This window comes from Drosophila teissieri, chromosome 2L (assembly GCF_016746235.2).
Source record: "Drosophila teissieri strain GT53w chromosome 2L, Prin_Dtei_1.1, whole genome shotgun sequence".
NCBI lineage: Eukaryota > Metazoa > Arthropoda > Insecta > Diptera > Drosophilidae > Drosophila > Drosophila teissieri.
In genome coordinates, this window is record NC_053029.1 from 5,526,217 (window position 1) to 5,544,994 (window position 18,778).

The window sequence follows — 18,778 nt, forward strand, 5'->3', positions numbered from 1 at the left end:
TTTTATTGTTTTCAAAAAACCGTTTCGCTAAGCATCCATCCCTGGCCCATGTCGCCGATAACAGACGCTGGCCATTATCGATTGCTCCTGCACACGCCGCTACACATCGCTAGGGTTTTGCGGCAAAAAAAAAAGTTTTGCGAAAATTTGTGAGTTTACGAGAAGCAGCCAACTAAATGGTTTAGTTTTGCAAGGTGGACGAACAATTGCTGGAGGCCAGAGTTACCAAGTTCGGGCTGGGTGCATTAAGCAGGAGTAAAGGAGACCATTTGACTGCTGCATATTGATTGGGCAGGTTGGTGTGCGAATCGTTTCTGTTCATCAACTGGCGAAATTAATAATGTGTACCCCCATGCCGTATCATCCTCCCACCTGCAGTCAGCCGATGTGTCAATGTTAATCGCGCTCTTCGCGCTTGCACACTTGCCAATCTTTCGTAAGACGTCTTTGTCAGCCTCCTCCTCCCCGCCGCCGTCTGTCCACCGGTCGCCAAGGTGTGGCAAAGCGAGTTCCGCGTACCATCCACCGTCAGCAGACGCCCGCATCCGCATTAGTGCTCCGGCCATCAACGCAGCATCCGGGATGAGCACCAGCGCCGACCAGGACAAGCCGATTGCCGCCAACGGCAATGCGGCGGAGCCCCAGGAGGTGGAAGTCATGTGCGTACCACCAGTTAACCGATAGAACGCCCGTGCCTAATTGTTCCTTTTTGGTGCCCTTTCAGCCACTTCCAAGCGCAAGAGAAGCAGTGCTGCCGCGTTATTAGATCCAATAAGACCAAGGTCCTCACGTCAGGCGGCGTTCACACACGCGGTTCCTCCAAGGTCAAGCTAAAGAACATCGTCGACTACAAGTGGGAGCGCAAGTACTACTATCCGGGTCACCTGGTGGCTGTCCACCGCGATGGCAAGCACCTGGCGTACGCTATTAATGGTAAGAAATTGTTCTCACAATTCTTGAATGTTATAAAAAAAGCCAAAGATCCTAGAAGTTATTGATGTTATACCTGTGAATTACGTTAATCAATATTTTAAGTAGCTCTCGGCGAATGATAATCTATGTATATTTATGAAGTGTATTCTGAGCTATTTAAAAATTGATTTAGAAACTATGTTATGATGAACGTTACTAACCAATATTTTATATTGTGCTCCCAGTCAACAACAAAGCCACCGGCATGGAGGGCATGGTACGCGTCTGCAACATAGCCACCAGTGTGCGAGCCTTGATCAAGGGAATGAGCGGCGAGGTCTTAGATCTGCAGTTTGCCCATACGGACCGTGAGCGTATATTAGCAGTGATAGATGTCAGCTCGCTGTTTGTCTACAAAGTCGATCAAATCGAAGGCAACCTGCTGTGCAATCTAGTCCTAAAGGTGGAGGACCCTATCGCCAACTATGTGCCGGAGTACGATATGGTCTCCTGGTGTCCCTACGTCTGCAGCAGCAGCGCCACTGTTCCAATCAACGACGATGACGATGAAAATCAGCTCCTCATTTGGTCGCGAAGCTCTCAATTCCAATGCTTTCAAGTGAAGATGATTGTCTCCGAGCATGGGGTTTGTTTGTGTTTATGTTCTGTGTCATTCATATCATTAATGGCTTTTACCTTAACAGCGCGGCAAGATCCAACCAGCAGCTCTAGAATCTGGATATCTGAAGATAGAAGAGGACTCGTTGATAACGTGCGCCGCTTTGTCTCCGGATGGCACCACTGTGGCTGCTGCCTGTGCCGATGGCTTAGTTCGCTTCTACCAAATTTATTTGTTCGATGTGCGCAACCATCGTTGCCTGCACGAGTGGAAGCCACATGATGGCAAGAAGGTCTGCTCACTCTTTTTCCTCGACAATATCAACAAGCCTGTTGAAGAGTAAGTGCATATTATAATATAATTGAATACAAATAATCTGTGGTCAACATTTCGATTAAACCAACTTTTCCTTTTTAGTTCCTACTGGCAGCACGTGATCACTACGAGCGATGCCAATACCGAAATTAAACTCTGGAACTGCTCGCTGTGGGAATGCCTCCAAACTATCAACGTGGTGGCAAGTAGTCCGTCATCTGTGCAGCCCAGAAACTTTATTGCGGGCATAGATCGCAGTGCAAACTATTTGGTGCTGTCCTGTCTGGACTCTCTGGCCGTCTATGTAATGCAGATTGGCAGTACTGGCATCGAAGAATCCGAGGATAGAGGTAGCGATAGCGAAGGAGAGGCATGCGACTCTTCCAAACGCATTCAGAATGTGGCCGAATTCAAGCTGAGCTCAGGAATTCTCTCCTTTTCTATTGTGAACGCTAGTATGCGTCGTGTAAAGAACTCCATCGAGAGCTACTATCCAATTGAGGAGCCCGATGACTTTGATGACGATTCCAATTCCACCAGTGCCCTTGTGCTGCATATGTTTGTGGTGCAGGCAAAGAGCCTACAGGAATGTCAAATAATCTACCAGCCATGCGTGGCTGAGAAACCGGAGCGAAGCAGCCTGAGCAGCAAGCGATCACAGACACCGGAAGACAATCTACTAATCAAGGAGGAGCCGGAATCACCCAACAGCGGAACTGTGGGTGCTGTACAGCTGGATGCATTGTTTGCAAAATCAGCAAAGAGAGCTTCAACGGGCAGCTCATCTGCCATAGTTGCTGTGGCGGCAGCCGCGGCAGCAGCACCTTCAGCCATCCTGCAGGACGCCACTAAGGAGGCGGCCAAGTCAGAATCCCCGCAACTAAGCAGCGCGTATCCGCAGCAGGTTAATCTCATGACCCCAGATGCCTTTAGTGCAAGCGGAACCGCATCGGCAGCAGCTGTCTTTGTATCTACTAGCACCACGACTTCCATAGGAACTGATAGCTCTACAGCCAGCAGCGGTCAGGATAGATCCATTGATTCAGCGGTCCTGCAAACCATACGCATGCTGGCTACGGTAACGTCCAAGACTTCCGAAAACCCCAATGCGGAAGTTCTCCTGAACCTAATGAACAACACTCTCATCGAGGACCGGGAGCAGCAAAAGCTTAAGGAAAAGCTTGACGCTCGCAAGAAGTTCATTGCAATTGATCGCAATCCGGAGCGCAATGTGGCTGAGAACTTGGCCAGCGGCAGTTCAAGTCCGAGTCGAGAGGTGCAGGAGATAATGGCCACACAGGATGATGCCGATGCCTACGAGGCAGAGCTCGAAAATCTGGACGATGATGATGACGACGAGGAAGAAGAGCTGGCCAATTCATCGCCGTTGCCAGAAGCAGTTGACGGAACATGGCCCATCGTCAAGCTGTCATCCCACTCTGCTGAGCTCCAGAATGCTGCTCAGATCATGTCCCAGGCGGTGCAGAATACCAACAATGGCAATGTGCCGCCTACGCTAGGTGGAGGCCACAACAATAACACTAGTGTGGGCAGCAACAGCAACAATAACACGGCCACAACTCTTAACACCAGCAACACCAGCAGCAGCAATAACGCGGGCGGAGCGTGCGATGGTTCGAGTGGAACTGGAGAGCTCAATGCCAAAATGGAACTACTCATAGGTGAGTTATTGCAATCTTTAATCAGAAATGTTAATTTTTCTATTAGAAGAGGTATTCAAATAATGATTAGCATTGCAAAACATTTAACATAAAACTCACTTGAAATAATAACAAATTCCAAATTAATTTTTTGCAGATCTAGTAAAGGCCCAATCGAAACAAATTAACAAATTGGAGAACGAAGTCAACAAGCTACAAAAGCAGCAGGAAGCAGCGGTGTCCCTGCATAGCAAACAAGACACTTCATTGGAGCCTAAAAATCTTAGTCAGCTAGCATATAAAATTGAGATGCAACTGTCCAAGCTAATGGAGCAGTACCTCAAGCGATACGAAAACGAGCATAAAAAGAAACTTACAGAATTCTTGGCAGCGCGGTAAGATATTACAAAAATTACTGACCAAAGCATGCCACAATCTAAACGAATTCCTCTTACAGAGACAGTCAAAACCGAGAGCTTCGTGAATCTGTGCTTCAGGTTCTAAATCAGTACGTCATGAACCATTTTACAGACATCATTGGCAACGTTCTCAACATGGAACTGCAGCGCCAACTGCTTCCTCGCGTGAATGCCAAGATGGACCAGCTCCAAGCTCAAATGCAAGTGGAGATTGTGCAGAAGTTGAGTGTGTTTGACAAAACGGTAAAGGAGAATATTGCCCAGGTGTGCAAAAGCAAGGTATGCAATTCTCAAAGTCCATCTAAAGATGCTTATAATTAAGAGTTTAATTTATTTCCATTAGCAATTTCTGGACACTTTTGGCAAGTCCGTGTTGATTGGTGTCCAAACCAGCCTTCAAACCGCCTTCATTGAATCCATGAGCAGCACATTGATTCCAGCTTATGAGAAGTCCTCGCAAAACATGTTTAAACAACTGCATGACGCTTTCAGTGTGGGCATAAAAGACTGTTAGTATATGATCATCACAATCATGATAGATAAATAGAGCTACCTTTTAAACTTGCACATTTGAATTCTAGTTATGGTCCAGTTCAACACCTACCTGCAGCACATGCCACAGCCCCAAGTCGGGGGTGGCAATACCGAGGAGATAAATAACAAGTTATCTATGCTTAAGCAGTTGGTCGAGAGCAGCCTGCATAAGCACCGTACTGAACTCACGGACGCCATGCTTGAGACGCAAAGAGAAGTGAAGAGCTTGGAGATTTTGCTTGCGCGTCAGGTCCAGGAAACGATAAGAGCAGAGCTACGCAAGCACATGGAAGCCCAGAATATGGCTATGCGTTCGCAGGCAGCTACGCCTGCACCACCTTACGACCTCAGGGACAGCATTAAGCAGCTTTTGCTGGCTGGACAAATCAACAAGGCCTTCCATCAGGCTCTACTGGCCAACGACTTGGACCTAGTGGAGTTCACTCTCCGGCACACGGACAGCAACCAGGCCTTCGCACCAGAGGGATGCAGACTGGAACAAAAGGTTCTACTGTCGCTCATTCAGCAAATATCCGCTGACATGACCAATCATAATGAGCTTAAGCAGAGGTAAGCTAAAAGAGAACTAAACAAGTAACCAAACTTTACAAAGGATTACATTAATAATGTGCATCTTTCCCTACGCAGATATCTCAACGAGGCCCTGTTGGCCATCAATATGGCTGATCCCATTACCCGCGAGCACGCACCTAAAGTGCTTACTGAGCTGTATCGTAATTGTCAACAGTTCATCAAAAACAGCCCCAAGAATTCGGAGTTTAGCAATGTCCGTCTGCTGATGAAGGCGATCATAACGTACCGCGATCAGCTGAAATGATATCAAGAGAACTATAACCTAGCCAGTGGCTGGTTTTGATAGATTACCCATCCGATCCAAGATAGTTAATCTATGACCACAAACACATTTATAAATACACGCTTGTAGTTAAGTCCAGAAAGCAGTTCATCTGCTAAAAAGCTCTCAGCCAAGTTCATCCCTTAAAGAGTTGAAATTACATCTATGCCTTTCATTTTATTGTTTATTTGTTTTGTGCGTGATTTGTTTATAATAAGGCCGTATATCTAATGTTTATGTCGCTATATCAAAAATGTATTATCTTTAGAAAGATTTCCCTACTAAATTGCAATATTGATTTTTTATCATTATTATTTAACTTTTGCAAGCAGTTTACCAGTGCTGCACTTTAAGTTTCATTTTATTTTCATTTTTATATTTATGACGCTTAATGAACAAAAGAAAACACAAAATCAAGAAACGGAGCTGTAGAAACTTATTAAAAAATTATTTTCAAAACTAAAGCAAACTTTATTATGACGGACAAAACAGAAAATGATTATGATTGCAAATGCAAAAACTACAAGTAAATCGTAGAATTTAAGCTAATAAAACAGAAAGCAAAAAGTCGATAATAAAAAAGAATAAATGTATGTACTTGAAAAAATCTAGATGTAGTTATTCTTGAATGATTGTAACCACATTATTTTGGTCATGTGAATAGTTCCATAAAGCTTTTACCCTTAGCTTGGCTAGTAAGTGGTCATATATTTCACAATGGTATGCAAATCGTACAAAAATCTTTTGCCTAATGACTAAAAAACACCTAACTATTTTGATATCCACACAGACGAGAGAAAGTTAAGTAAGATTATTGCTGCAAGATCTGAATCAGCTGAGTAGGGCTAGTAGCTCTGAAGTGCGCTCCAAGCACTTGCACCCACAGGTAGCACACACTTTGTGTTTCTAGAAAGGATACAAAAAGATAGCATAAGAATAAATTAACGTAAAAATCCATACATCTTTTGATTTGTGTATAACACAAGAAACCAAACGAGTCAAACTCAGATAGATACATACTTCGAACCACTGCATCATGTGATCTATGTGACCGCCATGGCCACAAGCCAGACACGCGTTTGCTGCTCCTTTTACAGGCAAACGGCAGAGGACGCAGAAGAGCACGGGGCGCTTGCAGGGCTCGCACTTGGGTGTTCGTTTGGGCTTGGCACACGTCCTGCACTCGGTAACAAATTCCACACCCTGGACCGGGGGTGGTGTATTCTGCGTGTGCTTGAGAACCAAAGCGCGCTTCGAAAGCAATTGCCAGCCAAATAAAATTTCGGCATAGGCGCGCTTAAATTGATCGAACAGTGGCATCTTGGCACGTCTAATCAAAGAGCAAGCGTATGCATCAGACTGGATTTGCTTTATCTCCAAATCCAGGGAGTCGGACCAAGAGTTGCTGCGTAGTTGCTTTAGTTGCTGCCAAGTGTTGGAGGAAGAAGATGACTTCACGTCAAGCGGGAGCACCGTGTGATACGGTGAAATTTGCGAGTTAAGCTGCGGCGGAAGTCGAACTGTCTTTTCAATGATGGCACCTCCACCCGTGGGGCACTTGTCAAACAAACAAGCCAGCAGCACAGCGGTCTGTATATCACCGGAGGTAGCATAATGCATTATTAGTGATTCCAGCAGGGATTTCTTGAAGGGATCTTTGTAGAACAGCAGCTCGTTGAGTGTTTCATGAGGAACTTGGGGAGTGGCTATCAGTTCCGCCAACAGCCACACGGGCACCAAGTCCAAACGCCCATGCTGGCGACAGATCTCTCCATTCTTACGACACGTTTCTGCTATGTTGCGCTTATCTAGGGAGAACTCCCGAGCCATTCTGCGGTTAATGTGGAGTAAGCTACTTGTGTCGTATACGTGAACCACCGGACTTCCATTCATCTGCCGTATGGCTCGCTGTTTGCCCGGTTTTCCCGAAATCATCCTCTCCTGGAGGTAAAAAGAGGCGTTTGCCTCCCGCTGGGCGGTAACCATCACATTGCCTAGCAATCCACTACCATTAATCGATGAGAAAGTCCTCGGAGTTAATGCTGTGTGTGACCGCAGGGTCAGCCTTTTGTTGTTCACCGGCTGGGCGAAAGTGGTCAGCATGCCAACGGCATTGAAATGAACCCCTGACGTCCGTGGATATGGAATGCAGGCATCGTGCAGAGTGCTTGACAAAGCTCCTTCCAGCCGAGGGGATTGCAGGACAAGTTGACTACGATCCGCTCCGCCTACAGCGGCCACCTTTTTCTTCATAACCGCCACTAGGGCACGTAGACATTGTTCAAGGCAGGTGCGGGATTTCTTGACCCGTTGCAATGCATTGCAACGCAGCACCTTCAGCAGAACCCCACTCACCTCACTGGACAGAGTGGTTCCTTGGCAAAGCTGAAAGTCTGGCGGAGCACTAGGACTTGGATACGAAGTCGTGAAAGTCACTTGTAAAATTACCGTGTGTCCACCGGCGCAAATCTTAAAGCAGGCGTACCGCTTTATGGCATCTAGCGTGTCTACCTCCACATGAGGCATGTTCGTGTTGAGCAGTGAGAACTCGTGGTGCAGCGAACACGTGGGCTGATCTGTCAGCGATCTGGCAATGTGGGGCTCCTCCCTGCGATAGTAGCCACCTCCAAAGCTGGGAGAGCGAGCCATGGGCAAGGTGTTACAAGCACCGTCGCCCGTGGATATGGGCAACGAAGCGGCAACCAATATGGAACGCGGATGCAGGAATTCTGGAGGTGTAGGCACTCTTAACTCACTGAGATCGGGCTCGAAACGAGATTCTACTTCTTCCGCAGACGGTTCGCAAAGCTTCAGCATATTATCATCGATCTTCCACACCCTTAGCGTGCGATCTCTGGACCAAGTAACCAGTTCCTAATTAATAAACTCAATGCATAAGTAAGAGAAATATGGAGTATTTGGAATACATACTATTTCATTGGAACTTTCACGATTTGGACGCCAGGCAAAGTCGAGAATGACATCTGTGTGCCCCACAAAGGAACAAATCGGGTCCGTTTGCTTGCTGTTGCTCCAGAGCAGCAAACTATTCTCGCCACGGCCCAAATGGGGCACCACAATGCTAACCAGGCCATTGCCAATAGGCTGTAGGAAACAATATGTGTTTAGAATAGCCATCAGCTCTGCTCAACGTATAGTAATTACCGTGTATCTTGCTCTCCACACAGGCGACATGGTTGTAATGATCTTCTCGGCCCTGCGAGGATTACACACATCAAAGTACTTAACCGTTCCATCCTGACTGGCTGTTGCCAAGCAGGTCTCCCTTTTGTGGCTCCAATTGATGCCATGCACTCTATTTAGATGTGCTGTGATATAGTGAGTGGGGCAACTACCCTTGCGAATGTCCCAGATGCGCAAATCTCCATCATGGGCGGCAGCCAAAAGGTTTCCCGAAACGCGGTTAAATCCCACTTGGGTAGCACCAGCTGAAAGAATAATTATTGTAATATGAGAACGTTTTAATTATTTAATAGAAACTTACACATGCACACGGCATTTAAGGACAAGGCTGGTTTCCGGGGCTCTCTTAAGTCCCAAATATGAGAGAAGGTGTCTATGGAGCAGCTGACCAGCAGGTTCGGATCCTTGCCATGCCAATCAATATCAGTCACTGTGCGAGTATGTCCACGCAAGGACATCTCGTAGTGGGGTTCCGCAGTGCCCCAGCGAACGATGTCTATATGCTGGCTGGTCTGAAATTCAAAGGGCAAACTGGGATAAGGGCAGCCCATATGTTAACATAACTTCTAATACTTACCGCAATGGCGCAGTATTCTTTGCGACTGGGACATATGGCAAATTCCGCTACGGACACCTCGTACTTTGAATGCCTCTCATGTCGTCGCAAAGATCCATCGTCCTGCCCCAAACGCTGCAGAGCCAGGTGACCACGACCGGCGAGGAGCACCCACTGCCCCGAGTAATCAACCGACATGGCCGTAGCCTGGGAATCTCGGTGCTCATAGTATTTGTTGCTCTGCCTGATAATGTACGTTTGTTCGGGTGCTCCTGCTCCCGTTCCTCCGGCTGATCCGCGTTCTCCCGGACGCAGAGTCTCCGTGGGCGGCATATTGTCCTACTCTAATGACAGCTCAAAAAGCAACAAACTGCGAATTTAATCCATTTTTGCAAAAAACAAAAACTAAACGAAAAAACTGAACTGATAAGAACGATATACAATTACAACAGGCGCCAGTGCTGGCGAAAAGGCTTATTTTTCGACAAATGAATTTACTCGAGCTATTTATTCTAACCTTTTTAGCAAGAATGGATGTTGCAAATATTTTTCGATAATACTGTAAGTGGAATATTATAGCTGAATATAATTATGTACAATGTATACAAAAATGATATATAATATGTACATATGTAGCTTCAAAATTTAGTAGTTCCCACAAAATAGCTAGAATAACGACAGCACTGTTAACAACTAGAGCTGAAAGTGTTTATTCGATAGTATCGATGACAACGTATGACACGCGGCTATCGCTTATCGGAATTTAAATTTTTGAAATGAAATATGTAAAATAGTTAAATACTCACAACTATAATAAAGATATTGTCTTGTTAAACAAAAACATTTAATTTTTTTAAAGATTTATTATATATTTTAAATTGTCAATCACCAAAAATATACATGTGCATTGATTCCTAAATGTTTTGAAAATAATTAAAGTACGTGTGTAAATATAATTTAGAATCTTAATAAATTTGTAACTAGAAAGGAATATTCCTAATTGACTCATTTAAAAAATGTCATCATATTATTCATCTATTAACTCAGCATAGGGCTGTAAATAAATGCCTAAACAAGAATATGAAGTGCATTACGTATGTTTTTAACAACTCAATTATGGGGTACAACATTACGTGCCACAGATATTAGTTACGATTATTCTTCTCTATTTTTGTCATTTCCCTCGCTATTCTGTAATAGTTTATCATTTATTTTACATACACAAAGTAATTCCGCGGATATTACGATTATTAGTTCATTCAGTTTATTGTCCTCTAAGTTAGTGGGAAATAAAGGAAATTCCGCTTAACTACCGTGACTACATAGGTGCCTAAGACTGGGAACTCCTTACGGAAAAGGCTAAAATTGGATACTTTTTTTTATACAAACATTGACTATTTCATAGAAATAAACTAGGTTTTATGGCTAAGGCTACGTTAATGGGTTTCAAGTCTTTGATGTCAAACACCCCATCCCCGAAAGCTCCCAGTTACATTGCCATCTTATCTGTGGCAATAGCAGAACATCTTCAAGGCCGGATCGTTGAGACAGTAGCTCTGGCTTCCATACAGATTCAGCCGACTGATGGTGCCAGTGAGTACGGTCGTATAGCCCGTCATGCGCACCGTGGACTCAAAAACACCCAGCCCAGGCTTCGTCTGCAATCGCAGGGTGATATCCACCGCATAGTCCGTGGAGATGTTCTTCACGATCTTCGAGTGCGGCGCCGCAATCAGAGCCTGGAGTATGGAGTTCAGGTATAGGGTCCTGCACTGGGAGCTATCCTTCAGTCGGTTGTTAATCAGGCGTACCAGGTAACGCGCCGCCCGCTGGACACGCGGATCGTTCGTCTGCAGCTCCTGACGCTGGTGGCAGGTGCACCAGTGGGCAGCGATGCCCGCCTGCTCGCAGGTCCGTGCCGCCGGGATGGGCAGGAATAGGCTGATGCCTCTGGGCAGCGTGCTATCCGGCTCGTCCATCTCTGCTGATCTGCGTTGCAACTGATCCGCCTCCAGATTGTGAAGGTTCAGGAGCTGCAACATCGTCGCGTGCACATCAAATGGTGTTGTTAGCCGGCGGGCATTCAACCTGAGATTCGCAATGGCCTCCGGATAGCGCTCGTTCATCCATGGCGGATACAACAGCATCATTAGGGGCTGGCGCTCCTCCATCATGCCCTGGTAGGTCCGTCGAAAGGAGCCCCACCTTAGTCCGTGATCGGATAGCAACATTACTACCGTGCGATTAAGAACTCCGGAATCTTGCAGCTGCGTCAGCTGTTGCAACATGGCCTCATCCAGTAGTGAGGGGAAATTGAAGTAGTCATGGGTTAGAGCCACTGTCCAGAAAAATGAGAAGTAAAGATCCCTGCTCATCCGGGGCACCAGTTTCCTCATGTATTCGAGCAGTACATCCGCCGTCCTGCGGCTGCCCATGCACAGGTGCATGTTGAGGTCCTTTTTGAAGGCCACAGTCTTCTCCATTTCCATGATCATGGGTCGCAGATAGTAATCCGTGGGCTGCTTTCGAAACCCATTTTGATTGTAGTTGAAAGCCGAGAGCAGGGCGACATCCTCGGCGAAAATGGAGCGATAACCCAGCTGCTGGTAGCGTTTCCAAATGAATGAGCACCTGTCATAGGATCGCAATGTTTTCGGCGTGCAGGCCAGATTCAGTTCCTGGTCCTCCAAGCCACTCAGCAGGGGCACGAGATTGGGAAAGGTATTGTCGCCCACCTTGTTATAGCCCCAAAATTCCACGTGCGACAGATGCTTTCGCACGTAGTTCGCTGTTCGTCGCATCTGTCGTAGGAAATTTAGATGCGATAGGCTATCCATGCCCAGTATCATCACGGAAAGCCGTTCCTGCTCCTCCTTGCTCTTGTTGAAGCTCACTCTATCGGTTCCAGTTCTAAGCGGTGGCCTTATCTTTGGCTTATCGACGGCAAAAAAATGACAGTCCTTGTAGAAGAGTTTGTCCAAGGAATCGTAGCACCACATGCACATGAACTCCGAGCTGAGTGGCAGTTTCATTACTTTATCCAGCTTAAAACTCACTGCCGGAGTGTAAGTGTTACTGGCATCGGTTTTCCGCGTCACCTCCGTATAGTTGCAGTTTACGGAGGACAGATCACTGATGTTGTAGTATGTGAGCAGCTCACTGGCCTCCAGATTGAGGTGCAGCTGTCCGGGAATCGTGTCACTGGTCCGGATCAGAGCTCTGTTGCAGCTGTACGGTCGCGGCTTGAACATGAACTGGGCAATGGTGTCGTCGGTGACCTCAAAGTGCGGCATCCGGCAGCCGGTGGTGTCAACGAAATAGGCCGTTGTCACATTTCCGCCGTAGTGGTCCTCGATGCGGGCCATAAAATCGAATCCATCACGGAAACGCAGGAGCTTCGTCCTGAGATTGTAGTCCACGCACAGGTAGGAAAAGACGCAGAGGGCGAAGATCACAATCACAACCTTCTTGAATTGTCCACGGTTCTTGTTCATGTTGTAGTAGCGGTAGTACTGCTGCAGGTCCCTCTTGGTCATAAACTTCGGATCCAGCAGATACTTGCTTCTGTTGAGTAGCAGCAAAGAAACGATTAAACTGATTTGTATGTCTGGCAGAAAAAGCCAAGGGAAGGTGTTTGAAATGTTATGGAGTAATAGAGCTTGAAAGGTTCTGCTTTACATTGAAAAATCTCAATGAATATCATACTTCAGATTTGAAGATTTGTAATAGCAAATGTTTGGCAAATACATGTTCAATGATACTAATAATAGTTTTAAAAAATTCCTTTTCACCCCCTGAACTTTCTATGTTTGCCGCACACCTCTGCTAGGTTCATTGTATTCTCTATAGCTTAACAGTTTTTTATGCTGACAGCCATTAATTAAGGCAACAAACCATATAATGGCTGCCCGAGACAAAGGAGGCACTCTGAGTAGCCACTCAGCCGAAAGTCCTTAATCCGCTGCCCACCTAGACCAAGCTCCTCCCACTTTAGGTCCTGCGAGCCACCACCACACCCAGCAGAAGTGTGGTTCCTATGTCAAGAAATTCCGGAGAACGTGATGCTGTCAATGTTTTCAAATTTAAGCCGGGGCTAGTTTATGAATATGCATACGCGGAATGTTCACTGAAGTAGGCAATAATAAATAAACATACGAAAGGATGTTGCAGTGTAGAAATTGTAAGAGGCACTAAGAAAAAAGAACTACAACTAAATAACCTTTGTATTTAAAGGTTTAACAATGTCTCTACTTAAGATACAGAATGAGATTTCCCTAAGGACAAACCAATCTGTTGGTATACCACTTAAATAATGAAATCGAAAGCAAATAAATAAAATTAACCCACTTTTACCGGACAAAAAGAAATCCTGTCAAACGAATTTCCATTCCCATCCATTCGATTTTGGACAAAAACAAATTTTCAATTGACACTTGCAATTGCATTTTCCTCGTGCAAACACACGGAAAAGCAAAGGAATCGAACGATTTGGGGGCCAGAAGGATATGGATAAGCGTTGAAATGGCATTCGGCTTGAAAGCTTCAAGCAAACAAGCGATGACACACAATGACACACCTGTCCCTTGCCCCAAAAAGTCTCCCCTAGCACCCCATCCCCATCCACATCTGCCATTTTCGGAATCCTTTGATGTTGAAAAGGGGGGACTTTCCCATTTTGGTACTTACTCATAGCTCAAATCGCCGTATTTTCGCATATCCTTTGCCGTGTAGTAGGCACGCATCTTGGCGTCACTTGCTGCGAGTCCTGATGCGCCCAAAGTCCTGTTGTTAGTCTCGCCTGGCACAGCCACTGCCACTGCCGCTCCCCCCTCCCCGCTCAAGTGCTCAAGTCCTTGACATCCTGTTTGCTTTCTAGTTAGTCCGACTTTTTGTTTTGTTCTCCGTGCTCTGCTTATTCCGCTAATTGTTTGTGGGCCACATTTTATGCACTTTCGATACAACAATTTTCACACGACTGCCTCGCTCGGCTGCCTGCATCTCCTTCGTCCTTCGTCCTGCGCTCCCCTCCGCCTCTTTGCTGCTGCTGCGTTTCTGGTGTTTTTGTTTTTGTTCGAGCTCACAATTGCCACGCTTTCGACGGCGAATTACTGCAGACTTAATTCCGTTTCAGTTGGCTCCACATCGCACACTGGATTTCCGCAGGACTCGGAGGCTGCAGGCTCCCAGTTGACTGGGTTACTGGCTCTCTCCCGCTCTATCGCTCTTCCGCTCTCCCAGTGTTTTGACAGTCCCGTTATAGCGGGTGGGTGGCTGGGGCGCAGGCGCGTGCTCGTGTCAGATGCTCCAGGGATGCTGCGATGCCAAAACTACACTGTGAGAAATCGGGAAAGAATTCGGGTACGACTGGGCTACGCTAAGAAAATAACTGGTGGAACTGAATACTACTTACTGAAGACACAAACTTTTATTTAAAATTTTGCTATTTTGGCTAAAATTAAACAGAATTAGAATACTAGTTAACCCTAGATATTATTGTTATTTTACAAAAGAAATTGAACAAGAATTTTAATTCAATAATTCTGTATACTACATTTCAAATGCATTAAAGTTGTTATTTTACTTAGTATTCATCTACTCAAACTATGTTAAATTTACTTAAGCCATTGAGTATGTTGCACATGAAGCATACTTATGAGAACATTTACGACTTGTTTTCGTAGTTTTATTACGATTTGCATGCTAGAATCAGCAAAAGTAGGTAATTAATAGGTTAGAAATGTTTCATGGCCAATGAACTCTGATTCCTATACCTCCTGCTGTTTTATTGGAGCTATGCTTAGTTTTTTGAAAACAGAGTCATTAGTTATGAATATCATAGAAATGTTAAGAAACAATATTAAAGCCTGCCATGCTTCCATTGCTTTGAATGGTTGCCAGCTTATGAATCGCAAAAGGTTAATTTGGTATTCGTGTAAGCAGTAATCCACCAAGAGTCCTTCGCTTAATAAGGATGCACCACATTTTAAGGGCAGGCATGCAAAACACTTAAGTGGCGCCCACACAGGGACGCAGTGAAAGGACACATGCAGCGAGGAGTCAACCGAGTTCGTGGCCATTCCATTCCACTGCCCAGCATCTCATTTTTTGGGCTTAACGAGCAACAAGTGGGTTGGCGAATTGGGCCCAAAAAGGACTTTCACATTTTGCTCATTAAACCGACCTACCGAAAAAGCGCAACAGGCTGCAACCTACACACACATCCTTCCACCCACTTAAGGCCGATACGTGTGTGTGCATGTGTGTGCGTTAATAACTTGGCTGCAGGCAGGACATGGATTTTGATGTTCGGTAATTACAGCAAGAGCCGCAGCCAAGGAGCAACAACAAGGACGCCGAGTGGGAGCCGCAGTCGTAAATCAAAGTATGAAAAAAGCATTTCACTGTTGGACCAGCTCCATCCCGATTAACAAGCGTCTATAATGCTTCATTACTGTAAAAAAGCACTGGCAGGACGAGAAAAGAAAATACAAAAAAAAAGAAACTAGCGATTTGCCAAGGAACTGGCTGCTATAAAAGCGTCGAACGCATAAAGCCAACGCTTCAGTTGATTTTTCAAAAGTGTTCAACGTAGGACAGACTTGACATTAATTAGTTTCCCGCCAGTAGGACACAAGAATGCATCACCCACCTGGTCGCCAAACTGCCAGGAGGAGGAGAAGGAGTTCCACGAGTCTGGCCGTTAAAGAGGCTTCTCCACCAAGCAGAATCTATCACCTACCAGCCATGTTGATTATCCTGCTCGTCCTCATCCAGAACTTTGAGCTGCACATGTGCCGGCAATTGATGGTGTATCCGGGCACCGACAAACGATCCCCCAACAAGCTGCTCTCCATTGGCGGCAGTGCAGCCGGAGAGGTGACATTGCCGGAGGCCAACACTCCGGCGGATGACAAGCGGGCGGGCGGTTCCAGGTCGGCACCCAGCCAGCCGGAGGAGATTTTCAGTGCTCCAGCCGACGAGGGCTACGACGAGTATCCGGTAAGGAAAATCTCCGAAAATTATAAAGTGCAAAAATGGAATCACCGCGTGGGACGTGTTGGTCACTCGCTTTTTTGAATCCCTATCACGTTACACACAATTTGTAATCGTATATTTTCCATTTGATTGCTTTTCGGCTTTGACCCCTAGGATACAGCTAAATTTTCTCTTGAAAGCCGAGCTGACGTCACATCACTTTGATTATGCCAGGTGGACACTATTGGGGTGTTGGGGTCTAATGAGGGGCGGACTGTGGCCAAAGCACTTTTATACAGAAATTAAATATTCTGTGGGCTCAAGTTTTGATGCGTGGGAAGTGGGCCTAAAGACCTCGGAAAAATAACATTTAACTAATTGAAATTTACAGCAGTGCAGACAGAATTGGCAGTGCCATTAGGTCTAAGAAAATCTTTCATATCGAATGTGTTTAGATCAAGCTATAAATATGCAAATCCTATTTCCCATATGAAATAATCCTTTTTAATATATTAATATTTATTATTGCATTTTATTTGTATTTTACAAACTTATAGATGGTGGTTCCCAAGCGAGCCGCATTACTTTTGGATCGACTGATGGTTGCTTTGCATCATGCCCTCGAACAGGAGAGAAGTGAACAACGAATTGGCGAATTCTTTGGGGACAGAAACTTATTGAGTGGTAAATTCGGGGAATCCCACAACGGAATGGAGCCTCATCAAGTTAGAGAGGATGGTATGTGCTTGCAATTATAAAGACTACATTTTTACAAGATCGTATGTTTTTAGGCATGTACAGTGACGACGATTCGGGAACAATGTTGGATTATGATTTCAAAGATTTGAACCAGATCAATCGCGCCACTGGCGAAACAGTAAGTTGGAACATAAAACCTAAATTGCAATATAAGACATAAAATTAGCAGCGCGATGTGTAAGAAAATTCCAGTTAATGCCAAAGAGCTTTCAGAGAAGAGCGGGCGCCGATCGATCTGGGACATCCACACATTCCGGTTCCCCAGCTGGTTCCCGGCGTATCCAATCATCCGGATCCGGCGGTGGCCGAGCGTACTGGCGTTGCTATTTCAATGCCGTCAGCTGCTTCTGAAAAAAAAACCACCCATGAACACCCATAAAAATCCAGCCAAAATGCCGTCTCTGGAGTGGAATTAAAGCCACAATCATTTCGAGTTCCAACCGATCGTCAGAGATGTGTTTGAAAAACAGTTTTGATATTGCTGCGCTGCTGTTGTGAAAGTTGTTCGCGCCATTAACTGAAATCCCCGAGTTCTGTAATTGTATCTAGTGGTATCTGTATCTAGTATCTGTTTCTGTAAATGTATTTGTGCATTTGTAACTCACTGTGAATCTGCGTTATAAATAAACCACCAGCGATAAGTCCAACGGCATTCATAAATAAATTAATTCAAACACCCATACTCGTATGGGAGTATAAATTTACGCGGGTATACTCGCATTTGAGGGCAATTTGGGGTAGACAGGTAATCCTGCCTATTCTGCCTAATGCTGATTGACATAGCCATAAATCGCGATTCTCAGCAAATCCATCGCATGCCCGCAGTTCGTGTTCTTTTACGATCTATTTTCGGGTGCAAATTGTGGGCGTGCTCCAAGCGGAAGTATCTTCTCTATCAACTGATATCTGCAGCTTTATCTATTTAAATGCAAGGATCAGGGGTGCTTATCATAAAATATAAGGTTTGCATGTCCACCATGAGTATGCGTAATTTTGTCTTTTTTTTGTTTTCTTCTCTGTCATATCCATAACTTACAAGTAATAGTTGCTGTGCACATTTTATTTTTTAAGGTACAAAATTCCTCAATCAATCTTATCCGCCTTTCCATGCAAATAAGCCACTTGAACTTCTTGCAAACTATCAAAACTGAAAGTCAATGCATATTATTATCTGGAGGTCAACTTCCCATAAATGTGCAGTTAAGCTAAACTGGCGATCGATTTAAGTGTGCAAAGCACGTTTATTGCCTAGCCACCTTGGCTGCCAAGTTGATAGGCAAAAGTTTTATTGGCCAATAGTGGCCATAATGATTTGGTTGGAGCACACATTAATAGACTTTTATGTACAGCTAATTGCCAGCGTTAATTGATGGGCATCGGGAGCAAAAGTCGATTTCAAAAAGCACACACAAGTCGTAAGTTTCCAACTTCACTTTTGCGACTATAGTATACCTGGTAATCCATAAAACTTTAGTGCGGAATTAAAAATTATGTTTTTGGCATAATTAATATGTATGAGAATCCCCATCATTAATACTTATTTTATGTTCATATTTATGCATGCACTGCTTTCACTGGCGGAAGTGCTTAATTTTCCACGAATGCTATACAACCTTATATTATTAGATTATGGGTATCTATTTTTATGTGTGTTTATGCCATAATCTCACTTTCGCACATGGCGCAATTTTCCTATCAATGGCGTTCATAAATCAATGGCGGATGTAAGACCTACAGCCTACTGTCCAAATGCATTTCGATTCGTTTTCGTGTAATCTCAACGTCATAGATACGCAGAGCACAGCGCTGCTAAGTATGCAACAGGTTTCGTACGAGTCGAGTTAATCAGCAACAGGTGCCGTTGCTCGCTGCTACTCACCACGCCAAGTGGAAGGGGAGGGGGAGGGGAGGGTGCCTGTGGGTGGTCCACGTATTCTACCCACAGTGTCCATGTCCGTGTGGTGAATT

General features: G+C 45.1%; 4 protein-coding genes across 5 annotated transcripts; 2 read left to right on the top strand and 2 right to left on the bottom strand.

Annotated features, from left to right (window-relative positions):
* Nucleotides 1-95: 95 nt before the first annotated feature.
* LOC122615963 (enhancer of mRNA-decapping protein 4 homolog) lies at nt 96-5,868 on the top strand. Its single transcript, XM_043791160.1, has 11 exons — nt 96-295; nt 379-659; nt 725-933; nt 1,158-1,558; nt 1,617-1,870; nt 1,949-3,528; nt 3,665-3,902; nt 3,965-4,205; nt 4,270-4,435; nt 4,508-5,030; nt 5,109-5,868. The coding sequence occupies exons 2-11, from the start codon at nt 394-396 to the stop codon at nt 5,296-5,298; spliced, it is 4,068 nt and encodes a 1,355-aa protein (XP_043647095.1). The 5' UTR covers nt 96-295; nt 379-393; the 3' UTR covers nt 5,299-5,868.
* Nucleotides 5,869-6,004: 136 nt separating this feature from the next.
* On the bottom strand, nt 6,005-9,534 carry LOC122615970 (GATOR complex protein Wdr59). The gene is made up of 6 exons (XM_043791174.1): nt 9,098-9,534; nt 8,822-9,032; nt 8,482-8,765; nt 8,248-8,421; nt 6,337-8,190; nt 6,005-6,222 (listed from the first exon to the last, which is right to left on the bottom strand). Exons 1-6 carry the CDS (start codon nt 9,407-9,409, stop codon nt 6,148-6,150), a joined length of 2,910 nt encoding a protein of 969 aa, XP_043647109.1. The 5' UTR covers nt 9,410-9,534; the 3' UTR covers nt 6,005-6,147.
* Nucleotides 9,535-10,263: 729 nt separating this feature from the next.
* On the bottom strand, nt 10,264-12,721 carry LOC122620990. The gene has a single exon (XM_043798701.1). It carries the CDS (start codon nt 12,610-12,612, stop codon nt 10,579-10,581), a length of 2,034 nt encoding a protein of 677 aa, XP_043654636.1. The 5' UTR covers nt 12,613-12,721; the 3' UTR covers nt 10,264-10,578.
* A 2,991-nt stretch (nt 12,722-15,712) lies between these two features.
* LOC122626583 lies at nt 15,713-17,161 on the top strand. Of its 2 annotated transcripts, none has more exons than XM_043806899.1 (4): nt 15,713-16,075; nt 16,609-16,789; nt 16,843-16,928; nt 17,003-17,161. In XM_043806899.1, the coding sequence occupies exons 1-4, from the start codon at nt 15,713-15,715 to the stop codon at nt 17,159-17,161; spliced, it is 789 nt and encodes a 262-aa protein (XP_043662834.1). The 2 variants fall into 2 exon arrangements, with proteins under 2 accessions (XP_043662834.1, XP_043662835.1); XM_043806900.1 differs by having other exon boundaries at nt 17,024-17,161.
* The last annotated feature ends 1,617 nt before the right edge of the window (nt 17,162-18,778 follow it).

What these genes read in the sequence shown, in the direction of transcription:
- LOC122615963 (XM_043791160.1), top strand. Translation starts at nt 394, where the DNA reads ATGTTAATCGCGCTCTTCGCGCTTGCACACTTGCCAATCTTTCGTAAG. An exon ending in CAAAATGGAACTACTCATAG is followed by an intron (nt 3,529 to 3,664) that starts GTGAGTTATTGC and finishes AATTTTTTGCAG; the next exon opens with ATCTAGTAAAGGCCCAATCG. An exon ending in ACAGAATTCTTGGCAGCGCG is followed by an intron (nt 3,903 to 3,964) that starts GTAAGATATTAC and finishes TTCCTCTTACAG; the next exon opens with AGACAGTCAAAACCGAGAGC.
- LOC122615970 (XM_043791174.1), bottom strand. Translation starts at nt 9,409, where the DNA reads ATGCCGCCCACGGAGACTCTGCGTCCGGGAGAACGCGGATCAGCCGGA. An exon ending in TGTGGAGAGCAAGATACACG is followed by an intron (nt 8,422 to 8,481) that starts GTAATTACTATA and finishes TGTTTCCTACAG; the next exon opens with CCTATTGGCAATGGCCTGGT. An exon ending in ACATGATGCAGTGGTTCGAA is followed by an intron (nt 6,223 to 6,336) that starts GTATGTATCTAT and finishes TATCCTTTCTAG; the next exon opens with AAACACAAAGTGTGTGCTAC.
- LOC122620990 (XM_043798701.1), bottom strand. Translation starts at nt 12,612, where the DNA reads ATGACCAAGAGGGACCTGCAGCAGTACTACCGCTACTACAACATGAAC.
- LOC122626583 (XM_043806899.1), top strand. Translation starts at nt 15,713, where the DNA reads ATGCATCACCCACCTGGTCGCCAAACTGCCAGGAGGAGGAGAAGGAGT. An exon ending in AGGGCTACGACGAGTATCCG is followed by an intron (nt 16,076 to 16,608) that starts GTAAGGAAAATC and finishes ACAAACTTATAG; the next exon opens with ATGGTGGTTCCCAAGCGAGC. An exon ending in ATCGCGCCACTGGCGAAACA is followed by an intron (nt 16,929 to 17,002) that starts GTAAGTTGGAAC and finishes AGAAAATTCCAG; the next exon opens with TTAATGCCAAAGAGCTTTCA.